Source organism: Clarias gariepinus, chromosome 9 (assembly GCF_024256425.1).
Source record: "Clarias gariepinus isolate MV-2021 ecotype Netherlands chromosome 9, CGAR_prim_01v2, whole genome shotgun sequence".
NCBI lineage: Eukaryota > Metazoa > Chordata > Actinopteri > Siluriformes > Clariidae > Clarias > Clarias gariepinus.
In genome coordinates this window covers 35940895-35956619 of record NC_071108.1, presented here as the reverse complement: position 1 = coordinate 35956619, position 15725 = coordinate 35940895, and the positions used below count along the sequence as shown (strand labels likewise).

Here is a 15725-nt window from a genome sequence, read left to right as displayed (position 1 = left end):
ATTCGGAGAAAACACTTGTTATATAAGTTGTGTTATGTGATTTAAATTGCTCTTGTTCTTCCCTAATGGCACGGACATATTCCAGAAGTCAGATAGTGAAAGAGTTCTCTGAGAGCATGAGGAATCATTTTCACACAAGAACTGGATACCACGGGGTGCGCTTTAATCAAAGCTGATTGAATGGCAGTATACTGTACGTATGGAGACAGAATTGGAAAATATGCAAAGAGATAGTGAGAAGGTCAGAATACTTACATGCCTATTAACTGTGCAGAGCGAGAGAGAGAGAGAGAGAGAGAGAGAGAGAGAGAGGGTAGGGAGGTATGCAAAAGTTCAGAACATCATTAGGGAGATTTTATTTACTGTTAGACATAAGACTGTGTGTTATAGTAGCACGGGAGGAAACGTTCAAAATGCATACTTCTCTTTATCACATTATCATTAGTTTCTATTTTGACTAAAGCTCCAGAAAAAAATGACTCCGTGACGTAATAACACACATATCAGGGGAAACACTTGACCCTTTGTCCTGGTGATTCAGGCCGTATGTATGTGCCCACTTCCTGCTCCTGTGTACTTTATTATTAATTAGAATAAACTCAGAGTCTGCACCCGTGTTCTTCCTCTGTACTCTCTCTCCGTGGGCTGTTATCTTAAACAGAGTGTGTTTACGGAATGTAAAGACAGGCTCGACGTGTTCAATGCTCATCCTTGACTCTGAAGGCCAGCACTGCTCCGGAGGTGTTTATCTGTGAGCTGACACACCCGCGGCCTTGTCTCGCCCGGCGGATATAAAGAGCGTGAGGGACGCAGGAACCCACAGACAGAGAGAGATAGCATCAGTAGTTCAGATCGAGCGATTCTGCCATTCACGAAGCGACACGATGCTACCTGCAACTTTTAAGCTGTGTGCTGGAATTTCCTACAGACACACGAGGAACATGACGGGTAAGAAGCACCATTTAGTGCAATTTACTTCTAATTTGCAGTAAAATGAACCATAACGTCACTTGTTAGCCAGGTAGAGGTCACACTTACACAGAAACACAGCACTTCAACAAATGCTACAAAAAATAACTACTGACATTGTATAGTGGGAAGCAAAAATTTGTGCACCCTTAGAACATTTAATTTAATTTATGTTTTATAATTTCTTTTGAATGAATCATAATTTCAGTATATTTCACGCTTTTTGCAATCAAATTTAAACATTTCAACTGCATAAAGCAAATATATATATATATATATTTATACATGGCAGAAATGGTATAGAAACATCTGCACAGATATGCGCTTTTACATACCTATAAAAGTGCACATCTGTGCAGGTGTTTCTGTACCCTTGCTGCTGGTCTATCCAAACACGAAGCAAAACATTCATGTTTGCCGATTTCACTTAATCGATTCCTGACACTTTCAGTCTAAATCACGTGAAATCTGACTCAGGGTCAGTGAACTAGGAATTAAGTGAGCATGTAATGTAGTTCGACTCCATACACTTCATATACTTTACAGTCAACAATGATTATAAATAAACTCTAACTCGTAGTCAGAGGCGACTCATTGAATCGCAACACTCTGAATCTGAATCAGAGTCAAAGTGTTGGGAATCAGAGAGTCCTGGGAATCGTTCGCATTGAATCTGTATAAGAGTCGATTCATTGTATGAGTCTGAACCTGAATCAGAGTCGACTCAAAGTTGTATAAAACTAAACAACACTAAGTGAGAGACCAGAAACAGATGTGACAGTAGACACAGAAGGAACAGATCAGCATCACTATAAACACTTATACACACATAAACACACACACACACACACACACACACACACACACACATTATATCCTTGTCATGAAATTTACTGTGTGTTTGCAGGTTTGAGGAGGAACGCCATGATGGCCATCCACCACGAGCTGAGCAAACTATCCGGGCCTGGACCGAGCATGTGGGTCAGAAACATCCGCCGCAGGAGCTCGCTGCTCTGTGAGAACACACACGCACACACACACACACACAAATAGAACCTTCATTCAAACCTACCTTAAATGCAAGATGTAAAATATGCGTATATAAAATTATCTAAGCGTTCTTTGAAGGTTCTCTTGAGGTTCCTCATGATCTAGGGTTCTCCAGAGGAACCATCCAACAATGTAAATGGTCTAGATTAAATTTTTTTTTTTTTGCTAGAAGATAGCATCAGAGCCATATTATTATTATTATTATTATTATTATTATTATTATTATTATTGTGTGTCCTTCAGAGAGCGTGTGTGTGTGTAAAAGAGAGTTCATATTAACTGGACTCAAATATCTGTGAATGGTAGCTCATTCGTAGACATTGTGCATCCTTGAAAACTGTGTGTATGTGTGTGTAGGTAGCAGGATTGAGGAGGAGGTTCTGAGTGAATCGGAGCAGAGCTACGTGCAACAGGGTCAGGAGGCTCTTCAGAAGTCCATCAGCATCCTGAGTGACCCAGATGGCTGGCAAACTGAGATTGAGACTGTGAGTGTGTGCGATGCAGATTTCCTCCGTTTGTGGTGTCTTGAGCGTTTTCATATCATTAAACACTAGATAAATTCACAGGACCTAGAAAGCTGAAAAGCCCAAACATGCGAGGCGAGCCGTGTTTGGGTTTGAGCTACAGATCCGATCTCGAGGTCTGATTTGTTTGTTTGTCCTCTGACACAGTCGACGGGAGATAAAGTGCTGAGCAAAGTTCTTCCTGACGTCGGCAAGGTCTTCAGGCTGGAGGTGGTTCTGGACCAGCAGCCTGACGACCTGTATGAAGAGCTGGTGGAGAACATGGAGCGCATGGGCGAGTGGAACCCCAACGTCAAGAAGGTCAAGGTGAGACGTCTCCGTCGGCGTCCACGTGTCCAAGCCTCGCTTCGTTTGTTAGAACGAGTCAACTGAGTCATCTGACTACCAGCACACTCAAAATCAATCGAATTGTAAAATATTTTCTTTAAAAATATATAAATTTAGCATTTAAAAAAAAAAAGAAAGCACAATTGTCTTGATTTTTCTGCGTAGTTTTATATGCTAGCTATTTCCACACACACAAACTAGCATGGCAAGAAAACATTTAGTAAAATGTTAATAATCTTTTGTGTCATTAAAATTAAAGCTCTAGAATAAAAACGGAGCTTGCACATCCCACCATAGCTAAGTGGTATGCTAATGGTTAGCAAGCACAACTGGTTATGATTTATATTAATGATTGGCGTTTATATGCAGTGAAATGTTGTGTGTGCTTCAAAGCATAGCGGCTGGCTCAATAGCTTAGCACTTAGCTGCTCAAACATTTACAGTGGACAACATTAATACCATATGCTACCGCTGTTAATCGAGATTTTACTTTGGTTTTACTCTGTGTTTCTCAGATCCTTCAGAAAATCAATCAGGACACCATGGTGACCCACGAGGTTTCGAAGGAGACCCCAGGAAATGTGGTGGGGCCGAGGGATTTCGTTAGCGTGCGCTGCGCTAAACGCAGAGGATCAACCTGCTTCCTGGCCGGGATGTCGACCCAACATCCTAGCATGCCTGAGCAGAAAGGCTTCGTCCGGTGGGCTTAAAAATAAAACATAAACTTATAATATGTATCCAGGAAGTGATGTAACATGCGCTAATGTAGCTGTTTGCTTTGACACAGAGCCGAGAACGGGCCGACGTGCATCGTGATGAAGCCGAGCGCAGACGATCCCAACAAGACCAAGTTCACCTGGTTACTCAGTTTAGACCTGAAGGTACGATTTCATCAGATTTGTTTGACCTTCCACTGTACAAGTAACTCATGTAGGTTATGTTGGTGCAATTAAATTATTGTAATTAATTTGGAGACTTACTTAGAGATGTTTGGACATTTCATAGAGAAAGCTCCACCCACAATAGTGCACCTTTACTGTAAGTACCACTACTCTGAAGAAGAAACTAAAATGTACGTCCTGAAAAGGTTCCTGAACACACTCTGAGTTTATTAGTTAAACATTTTCAGGGCTCCCGAGTTACTGAACAAGTTCTGTGGTTTCTCAAAGGGTTGCTGTCAAAGTTACAATGTTTCTGAAAAAGAAAAACATGGGTTCCTGAAAAGGTTATTCTGTTCTTTAAAAGACTCTTGGTTAATCTGATCCCAAAAAGTTATTTATTTCCTGCAAATGATTCATTGCTTTCATGAGAGTTCTTGAAAAAAACTTCTAGAAATGTTCTGCAGTTCTTAAACATGTTCCTGGGAAGCTTCCATTTTCCCTGGAAATGTATAGTGTTCTTAACTTTGCTCCTGGGTTCCTGAAAAGATTCTTTATTTCAAAATTCTTGTTTTTTAAAGTAGGATAAAAGTTCTTAAAAGTTTACTTGGATTTTTAAAAACATTTGTGTATTGCTGGGAATCCTTCCCAGGTTCCTGAATAGGTTCCTTCCAAAATAAAAAATTCCCGCGGTTCAAAAATTATCCTTGAAAAAGGTTCCTTAACTTCATTACAAGGTTCCTCATTCTCTAAAAAGGCTTAGTAGTGGAAATTTGTTTAAATGTGGCTAAGTACATACATTTCTTGACCTTTCCAGAAGTCCAGGTGTTTCCATTGAGCAGTCTGTGATGTGATGTGAAGTCAATGAGGGTGTGTTGTATGATGTGTATTATGTATACTTATTGTCTTTTTACAGGGCTGGATTCCCAAAACGGTGATAAACCGAGTTCTGTCTCAAACTCAGGTGGATTTTGCGAATCATCTGCGAAACAGAATGGCTACAACCAGTGGAGTGGAGGAGGCAATGGCCTGCTGACATCATACATAAACACACACAGAGCAAACTCTAATTAGAGTTTAAACTCCACCCACTCATAACATCACAGATTCTGACATCACAGAAACTACACAACCTTCATATCTGAGGTAGTTAATGCCTAGCACTCACATACAGCACCATACTTTACAGTTAATCCAAACTCCATACTCATCGGCTGCTAATAAACAGGAAGTCCAATATTTATTTATTTTTATAATCTTTATTAATTCCTACTTTTCTTTCTACTACTACGTTTTATAGAACAGCTTGGAACCAGACGGCTCAAATATTTACTGTAGCCAGCATGTAATGCAAATCTGTTGCCTCTGGATCTTAAAAATACTTCCATGATCATGTGAAATGGTTCCTGGGTTCTCAAGAGCTCATAAGGTTCCGTAATCCTGTGGTTCCTGAAAAGGTTTCGTAGATCCCATAAAAATGCCCATCACTTTTAAATACAGTGGAACCTCGGATTACGAGCATAATTCCAAAACACTTGTAAACCAAATTTTATTTTCCCATAAGAAATAATGGAAACTTAAATTATTTGTTCTACAGCCAAAAAAAATAAATACATAAAAATAATTATTACAAAATATTAAGAAAAAATAAAACAAATTAACCTGCACTTTACCTTTCAAAAAAGTAAAAAAAAAATCCCGGCAGATAAGCATTTCCCTTTGTGCACGCAAGCGCTGTGTATGTGCGTGCATGTACACTATTGTGTGTGTGTGAGAGGTTAGACTGAAGTGGAGACTCTTGCTTTCAGTTAAAACTTTCTCCTCTCGTTTAAACACACACACACATTAACGGAAAGACTGTTGTTCTCCTCTAAATTATTAAAGCTTTTCCGCTTTATTTTTATGTTGCTCGCGACAGCGTAACAGCTCGTTAATCCATGCTCATGTAATGATGAGATGGACAAACTGGTCGATGCCTGTTCTTTTATTTTCTGCATTGTTAGATTATAGTACAAACTTTCTTGTGGATCCTGCACTTAAATCCAACAAAAAAAACCCACTGAAGAACAAAACTCTAGGCTCTATATCCTGGCTTAGATCTCGCCTATGCGTTCACACACACTGGACTGCATTACCCACAATGCATCTCCCGCACTGGACTACACTTCCCTAAACAGCGCTCATAAATCAACATCTCTCTCCCACTACACTGTTTTATCTAAAAAAAGCAATAAACATCACTAAAGATACTTCACTGCTGTAAAGTAAAACAAATAAACAAATGACCCAGCACCTTACATCTGAAAAGATTTGCGAGTTTCTTCAGAGAGCAGAGTGTGTGTCTCTTGCCTTCATTTCTGTGCGCGCGTGTGTTTTTGTGAATTGGGGTTTCACACACACACACACCTATACTGGTTTTTGTGATTTATAAGGTCTTTGATAGCCAAACCGGTAGGGTGGTGGTTTAAGGGGACCCACCTTTCCCAATGCTTTACAGAGACGAGAATACTATCAAAAAAAAATATTTTGTTCTGCAGAAAATAATCTCGCTTAGGATTTTCTTTACACACAACAGAACTCAAAATATGATAACATGATATTTTAGTGGTATATAAGGACTTTCCCACCAACTCTTTTAGTTCAAGCAACGGACATCCATCATGTTCGACTGTATACTTTCATAGGCATCTTAATCCATTGAACTGAACCAATCAAAGCAATCTAAATAAAACATCCTGTTTAAAACAAGGCATATTTAAAAGATCGTTATTAAATAATCACTAAAACATAAAATGGAACCTAAATCAGTTTTTCAAAATAAAATGTTAAAGCAGAATTTAAGAACAACTGTAGAATTTAAGAACATTCTGCTGCATACGTAAATGAAAAACAAAATAAGTGGACAAAGAAATCTCAGAGAAATGACGTACTTGCTCGTGTATCACTTATTTTGGGCTTTCCTTTTCAAGCAAATACCTCCATTTCTTACAAAGTCCTACACTGCTGGCATTCAGTCAAAGTGCCGAGTTTCCTTTTAGTTATATGTGCTTTCAAATGTTTCATCACAGCTGTAACCTCAGCCTTGGACCAACACACTCTTCGACTTTTTCATGGATTCCCAATCTTTGTTCCAGACTCATTTCCTGTACATAAGAATACTTACTTTATTAAGCTTAAATTTTGTGGAAGGTTCATGTACTTACACTGCTGGCTATATTCCAATATAATCTCAGGTACCTTGAGAAACTTCAGGAGGTGTTTCAGTGGGCATCTTCTGAATACCTGCAAGACATAAGCAATGCACTGATAAGAAAACCTACCCGAAATTCTAATTAATGCATTATACGGCAAGCAAACATCTGAAGGAAATACAATGAGTAAAATGACCTATATTGATCACTGCTACTCTGAATTCCAAGAAAAGAACCTTCTCCGAACAGTGATGCATGCTGGTGGAAATGTAAGGTCTGGGGCTTCTTTTCCGCTGGGCCGAAAATGGGCCAAAGTGGGGCCAAAAATGAGTGGTGCAACAAGACAACGACCCATATCATTCATGCAAAACCACCAGGGAATGGCTTTAAAGACAGAAGGTTCCTAATATGGATTGGCCTAATTAATGTCCACTCCCTAATCCAATCGAAATGTGGCTAGAACTAGAATGGGAGGTACATACAACCTCTCTAATATGGTTAAGTGCTGCAAGGAGACAACCATGTCTGACGAGTTCACAAACATTCAAGCAGCACATATCATATAAAACTAGCTAGTAGCATGTTTTATTTGACTTGTATTACCCAAGTAGTATAAACCTGTATCTGACAATTTATATACATATTGTAGTATAAACCTATATTTTAAAATTATTATTTTAAATGGCAATATTATAGTTTTGTACAAAGGTATCATCCTCCATCATGTTAGATTTGTAATCAAACAATTCACAAGTCACGATCAGTAACTTGACGAATCAGTGATTTATGAGTATTCTATGTTCTGTAACAGCAGTATGGTTTAGAGCTGCAGTCAGTAACATGTGAATGTCTAATTGCAATTACTATTATTAATTAACAAGGCTATGGATTACAACCGCAACGTAAGGTTTTTTCCCCCAACCCTCTGACCACTGTCGCCCTGTTGGTTTGATTACTGGGAGACTGCGGACGTTAGCATAACTTGGAGTTTCTCTCTGCATTACATTAAAACTGCTTTCATTATTAGGGTCTAATTACAATCTTAAAGATTTCAGTGCCTTGTTTTACAGCCAAGCTATACTACATTATTCATCCTTTCCTGAGAATTGTTTATTCCAAGTGAAGCTGCTTTGTAACTACTACTTTATAATGATTGAGAAAAGCTATATACAGTTAAAACAGATATTAACATACACTTGAAAAAAAAACACACAAAACCTTTTTTGTTTCTTTACTGTCAAACATTAAATCAGTAAAACAGGAAAAGTTTTGGACCCTTACTTTTCAATAAAGAAAAATAACTTTTTGTTTTTGTGTTTTTTTCTGAAAGTCTATGTAAATTTCTGGTTTCAACTGTAAATAAGGTTTCATTGATTTAAACTGAACAAGTAGTTCAAGTGTACATTCTCAAGTTTCATCAAATGTATTTTTATACATTTTGGTGTCAATATGAAAGACATTTTACCTATAATCTTCCTGAATTGTACATCTGCATAATAGTAACCTCCGCATGTGCTTTAACTGTGTACTGCAACACTATACATACAGTATATGCCTCAAAATATTTCCACTACAGTACGGACATCACATATTTAATGGAAGTCATAAAAACACTTTATAAAACCTGACCATATACAGTTTAACCACTTGCTTGATTACAAATATAAAGCTGTGTAATAAAGAGGAAAACTATATTTAAAGGAAACAAATAACTATATCCGTCCTAAATACAACAGAAAGCACAGTTGTGGCATCCCTAACTTATTCTAGTCGTGCACTAATTAAATAAATGCAAATATTTCAACTATATAAAAACATTTAATCTATAGTTAATTATTCCCTAAATACAATTATGGGTTAAAAAATTAACAGATATACATAACAAAGATGAGTCCATAGCAGCATGATTAGAGGCACCAGCAGGAACGTTATCTTCAGCATCAGGTCCACTGGCTTTACAGTCACACTGATCTCATCTTCAAGTAAAAGTAACATGAGAAATGTCAAAATGTGTTTAACATGTACACAACATCAAACATGGACTAAAATGACTGCGGAGTTTCTGTTCAAATTTCCTGAGGCCCAGGGCAAAATCATGAAGAGCAGTACTGTCCCTTTCCTGAAAACCATTTTTTACACCTCGCCAGCATGTCTATGATTAAAAACACTCATTCTTGCAAGTGTTGCTTTGGCTAGATCAGTGTAGACCTGAAATGATGCTTCTTTGAGTTTCCCCAAACGCCATATGTGCAGTCTTCTCAAGGAACTGATGAAGACACTGGACATCTTGGGTGAATGATAGTGTTAATGGTTTGTTAAATTTGGCCTCAATCAGTGTAACTAAGGCAGTGTGTGAAATCAAGTCTCTGAAGTATAGAGCTTTTTAAAGGCATCTGTTGATGTTCTGTATGTCTTTATGGACCCTTGCTTTGTGCACTGGTGTGCAGTCATGTTGGAACTAGTGTGAGGTTGTTTTTCAGGAGTTTCAGCCCTTTATTTCCAGTAAAAAAAAATATGAATGCTCCAGCATAGCAAGACATTTGAGACAATTCCATCCTCTCAACTTTTTGGGGACCGGTTGAGGACGGCCCCTACTTGTTCCAACATGAACAACATTGTGCGAGTGCACAAAGCAAGGTCCACAAAGACATGGATGAGCGCGTTTGAATCATGTTATTCTCAATATAACCGTCTCCCCACCGTTCTTCTCAATATAATTCTGCTTCTCTGAGGACAATTGGGCCATATCAAGGGTAACCTGAAATTCGGGAAAAAGAAAAATATTCTACTACAAGCAAAGGATTTGAATATTAAATAACAATTAGATCTCCTAAACAACCTTTTTCAGTCCTTTAGCATCGGCACAAACACTCGACTCCATCACCACTTCGGCTCTGACTCCTGACTGAGATGTGGTGTTTAATTTATGGGTAGAATGCTGAACCTCACTAGGAGTCTACAAGAGAATTATCAGGTTTCCACACGGATAGTCTTCATTCTGCAGTTTGGTTTTATATGATCATCATTCACAAGTCTCCCAAGGGAGCCATCATCTAGGGCTGCATCAACACTGAACAAATGACAGTGAATCTCTCAATAATACATTACTATTACATTACTATTACAATAATACATACTTCTTATTCCAAATAGACACAACTACTGAGGATATCAGCACCAAAAGCTTCTCATCGAATATTATATTATTTGAATACATGATCATTAAATATTTAACGGTCAATGGTCTTTAAGAAAATAAAACTGGGCCCATATTTACTAATCGTCTCAGAATCACTCATAGGAATCAAAGTTTATTTAGGACTGAAGACAGTCTCACCTCAGAGAAGGACATATAGGTTATTTATAAAGCTCTCTATTCTTACTTTCGGCGAGGAGTAAGACTGCGCCAAGGAAAGTGTGAGACGTAACTTTTTACAACACAGAGACCCGCAAAGTAGTCTGCACATTATAGTGGGTGATGAAGAGTGTATACAGGTTTTTGTAGTTTTAAACGGTGAAAAAGTGAAATGCTGAAATCAGCGGCAGTTATGTGAAAGTTTTATGCACACGGACAAAACCTATAGATGTGTGACTCGCTGCATGACGTTATTCTAATCACTCTGCTCCAATCACAACTGATTAAAGCCCCTATAATAGAGCTGTGTAGGTCAGTCATAATCTGATCAACATGACTTCAAATAAAACAGGAGGATGAGAGCGTTTTGCCTTGCGGGGTAGGGAGCAAAAGGTAAAGAAATAAAGTAATATTCTGTCCTACTCTTACCTCTAAAGAGAAAAAGTGAATGGATGCAATATGCAAAAGCATCAGGGTAGCCTGTGCCTGAACACCACTTCCTCACTATTCCTAACCAGTTACAGGACACCTCCGGGGCTCGTCTACATTTTGGTGAAGATGGAAATGATTTCCTATTTTAAGAATCTTGATAAATAGCTCTTACCCCTGACTCTGAGAAGCTTGGTGAACACGGGCCCTGATCATTAGTGCTAAATAACTGCCACATTAGTAAACAAATGCCAAATAGTGCAAACTGCCACATTTCCCCCATGTATAAAATAATATTTGTACATACCAAAAGAAATTTGCCATTGAATCGAAACTCAAACATGAACACTTTGAGGGCATCGTGATATATTCTTTGTATATATAAGGAAATCTCCCTTATAAAAATCAGTACAACTGAATACCCCTCTCCCTAAACAAGAGGAGTACAGTATGTCATGTACCTGAGACATTAATCATTAATTAAACAATCCCACCTGAACATGTTACACCTACCTTTAAACTCATTTATAAATCGAGCTTCCGGAGGCCTTCTTGATCTTTCTGCTTAAGGCTGAAGTGTGTGGCCTTCTCCAGTGGACTGGGCTTTCTCCTTCTACTCCTCATCTTCATCATGTTTTAATCAGACTGTTTTACAGAGGAAAACCTCCTTTATAACTACACATCATTTATGGTGAAGTTCATATTAATCTGTGTTTATTTATCTCTTTAACCAGAACGCTGAGATAATGACTTCTACGGTGTCGGATTTATAAGGACATGGCCCCTGTCCTCATAAACCCAAATGTCCCCTTAATGCTGGTGCGTATTCAGGTCCAAAGTCCTCTTAAAACAAAACAATCCAACACACACACAGCCTGGACAGTGTCTAATTACGCTCTCGTGCGTGCACGCGTACACACACACACACTGCGATGAGGAAGAAAATAGATTTTTAACCTCTGTATTGAGAATTTCTTTTGCCTTACTCGCACGCACACACGTGTTATAAGAAACAGTACACGCGCTGTACACACGCGCTTCCGAACAAAAAAATAAAATATGTTTTACACACACATAGTCACAGTGTTATAGTAAACAGTACACGCGTGCACAGTTGTTGATTATACCAGTAAGAGACGAGCACTAAGACCCAGCAGGGGAGACGATTCCGCAGCGCAAGAGAGAGAAAAACCGTTGGCTCAGTTGAGATCACGTGACGCTCGGCGTCAAAACAAGAAGCGCATGCGTGAAACATGATACTCGGTGCTCGTAAACCAAGACAATGCTCGTTTTTCAAGTTAAATTTGATTCAAAATCTTTGCTTGTCTTGCAGAACACTCGTAAACCGCGTTACTCGTAATCCGAGTAACTCGTTACTCATAATCCACAGTATAATGAAAGCCTAAGGTCTGCAGTTCTTGAAAAGCTTTCCAGGTTCCTGTAAAAACAAAAAAAAAATGTTCCTGGTTCCTAAACAAGACTTAGTTACTAGATTATATGGTTCCTGAAAAGGTTAATTGGATCCTAAAAAAGGATGTAATGGAAGTCTGTGGACTCTAGTTATAAATGTTTACCTACTGCTACTACAATGATCATTATTATTATGTAAACTGTCTCTATTTGGAGGCTAAAGCATTTCTGTGATCAAGTGGGAGAGGTTTCATAATTGAAGGTGTGGCTTCTCATTAGAAGCGATCTGCATGATAATTATTTTAACCTTAGATTTTTTTTATATGAAACCCTATTATTATTATTATTATTAACACTGAACCTCACAGAAGTCCAGTCATTTATCATTATTTTTTATTTTACAGACTATTCAGTTAAAGTGATTAAAATTACCTTCTGGTTCCAGGCTGTTATTGTATTTGTGAGAAAAGTTATTTATTGTGCCTGTATATGGTTCTGATTGAAGTGTCACCCTGATTAAAGATGTCTGTTAAATTAAATGAATAAACAATAAAGCCGCCTCTTTTAGCTTAAAAGACAAGTGTGTACTTTGTCTAACTTGGAGTGTGACTTTTCTACTTTTAGTAGTTTTTCATTTAATCAAATCTTAAATGTCCAGATCTGTCCTTTTTCCTGTGGCTCTATCTGAAGCCGTTTCATAACTCTTTGGATGAATCTTTGGCCGTATCACTTTTAGGCACAATTGACGTACCTGAGCTAGCGTATGATGTTCTCGACTGACTCACACACATTGGAGATGGGAGGAAAATCGATTCAGTTATAGAATCGTGATTCTTTTGTGTGGTGATTCACATGTCGCCACACTGACTCCAAAATAGATTTTTTTGACAGAACTATTTTGACAGTGGTGAGACCAGCGATGCTCTACGGCTTAGAGACAGTGGCACTGAAGAAAGGACAGGAGGCAGAGCCGGAGGTAGCAGAGATGAAGATGTTGAGGTTTTCTTTGGGAGAGATAAGGATGGATAGGATCTAGAATGAGTTCATCAGAGGGACAACCCATGTTAGATGTTCTGGAGATAAAGTCAGAGAGGAGAGATAGTGAGCATATTAGTAGAAGGATGCTGAGGTTGGAACTTCAAAGCAGGAGGTCTAAAGGAAGATCAAAGAGGAGATTTATAGATGCAGTGAAAGAGGACATTAAGGTAGTTGGTGTGAGAGAAGAGGATGCAGAGGATAGGGTTAGATGGAGGCAAATGATTCACTGTGGCGACCCCTGAAAGGGAACAGCCCAAAGACAAAGAAGAATTTTTACATTTATACTAGAGATGAACCGGTTGATCAGTCAGTAACCAAAACGTGCTGGTTTTTAGTTTGATTGGCCGTGACCGGTGGTGTCAAAAGTATTCACATTTATTACTTGGGTAGAAGTATAGACACTAGGGTTTAAAAAGACTTCTTTAGAAGTTGAAGTATCAACTCAAGCTTTTTACTCAAGTAAAAGTGTAAAAGTACTGGTTTCAAAACTACTTAAAGTATAAAAGTAAAAGTACCGTGAGGGGAAAAAGCATTAAGGATGAAAGCTTAGGCTGTGCCACGGGCCTATATACTGCACTAACACCTCATAAACAAAAATAAAGAAAAATGTGTTGTTGTTTTTTTGTTGTATTTTTTAACAGCCATAGTGATTTGGGATACTGTATATGGCAATTGAAAAAGAATGCATTTTAGTACAATGCAAATCCATTAAAGAACCATATATGTGTACTACTGAGCATTAACATGTTTTATGGAGAAGAAGATATGATAACTAGTTGCCTATAAGTATTTTAATGGTGCAAAAAGTCAAACTTCAGAGGCGTGTCATCGGTAACCTTTATTGGAACGTAAATGTACATCCAAGCTTAGCTGCAGGAATCTGTGAGGGCAACATACAAGAAAATTAGTGCACCCAGGGCAGGCTTAGTAACAATTACCCTTATATGGTTGTCTACAATAAACATTAGTGTTAAACATTATTAATCCAAGTGATTCATCCAAATAATTTATTTATATATATATATATATATATATATATATATATATATATATATATATATCATTCCTGTTCCCTTCCTGGTGCTGTTACCTTCCTCGCTGGTGCTTGGTTGTGACATTTCGCTCGAATCTTGAGTCTCTATCACGGACATCTTCGTCTACTTATCACAAACTTATCAACCAAAAATGCTATTTTATTAAAATGTCCTTGCTGGAGTGTGTGACGTGACGTCATGTGCAGGTGCGATGGATCGCGTACCAACCAATAGGGTGTCGGAATGGTATGTTTATACTTCTCATCCAACCACAATCAAATTCGCTCCATCCGGATGGCGCGGTTTATCCGGATGTTTTTGTTTTTTTTGTTTTTTGAATGACAAGTTGAAATAAAATAGGAGTAACGAGGCTATTTTTAAAATGTAAGGAGTAAAAAGTAAAAAGTCGGCTGAAAAATAATTACTTCAGTGAAGTATAGATACCCAAAATTTTTACTTAAGTAAGGTAACAAGGTATTTGTACTTGTACGGATTTTTATGGCATTACATTATTAAAAATTGCACATGTTAAAAAGCCTCTAATCTGTCTTTTTTTCCAAAATCTGTGAGGAAATAAGTCTTTTTAAGTGAGAAAACTAATTGAGTTCAAATGCAACTAGACTTTACAATAGCTTCGTGTCAGGAGGGATCTCGTTCTCTGACATCTCTTTAAAATAGGCTCATATACATTCACTGCACTATGATCGCGTCCTTCATTCATTTCGTTCACTCTTTTGCTGATGCACCTTATGTACAGTACATTCATCCTGCATGATGACTTCTATTCTTGCGTGTTACTTACTTGTATATAATCTGTAAACTGGCTGCTGTAACAATAGAATTTTCCTTTAGGATTAATAAAGCACTCTATCTATGTCTATCTAATGTTACTGTACAGTGAATGGGCTACATTTATTTAATCAAAAACACTTCAACTATATTAAAACTTAAAGGTTTACAAAATTGTAAATAAATAAAAAATTGGGGGAAATGTAATAGCAAACTGGGATATTTATAAAATTGTGATAATTGTAGAACTGAATTTTAATTGAATCTGCACCAAGGTATCGTGATGATATTGTATCGGTGTCGTATCCCTTACACACACACACACACACACACACACCATGTTATGAATTCTGAATTATGTTTCTTCGCCTTGCGTCAATCATGCTAATTATTTTTTAATCGAACAAAGTAGTTAATTCGATATTTAAAGGTGGCTTTGAGTGTTTAGGTAAAAGATATTGAGCCAACTGAATGGATTAGCATGTTAGCATATTGTCTAAATATTTGCCTCAGAAAACTTTAATGACACGATATTCTATTAAACTGACACAAAAACACTGTAGACCTTGTAAGGAATTATTATATAATGTTTATTATTAAAAAAAAAAAAAAAAAACTAATGAGCAATATACATTATAAACTGAGAAATATACATTATAGTTTTGATTTCGCTCGATCCCGGAAGTGAGTGACGCTTCCAAAACTACATTACCCATGAGACATTGCGCAAT

General features: G+C 37.7%; 1 protein-coding gene across 1 annotated transcript; it reads left to right on the top strand.

Moving 5' to 3' along the window:
• Window positions 1-621: 621 nt before the first annotated feature.
• On the top strand, window positions 622-5962 carry star (steroidogenic acute regulatory protein). The gene is made up of 7 exons (XM_053503188.1): window positions 622-948; window positions 1877-1984; window positions 2377-2504; window positions 2691-2849; window positions 3386-3570; window positions 3658-3751; window positions 4665-5962. The coding sequence occupies exons 1-7, from the start codon at window positions 885-887 to the stop codon at window positions 4782-4784; spliced, it is 858 nt and encodes a 285-aa protein (XP_053359163.1). The 5' UTR covers window positions 622-884; the 3' UTR covers window positions 4785-5962.
• The last annotated feature ends 9763 nt before the right edge of the window (window positions 5963-15725 follow it).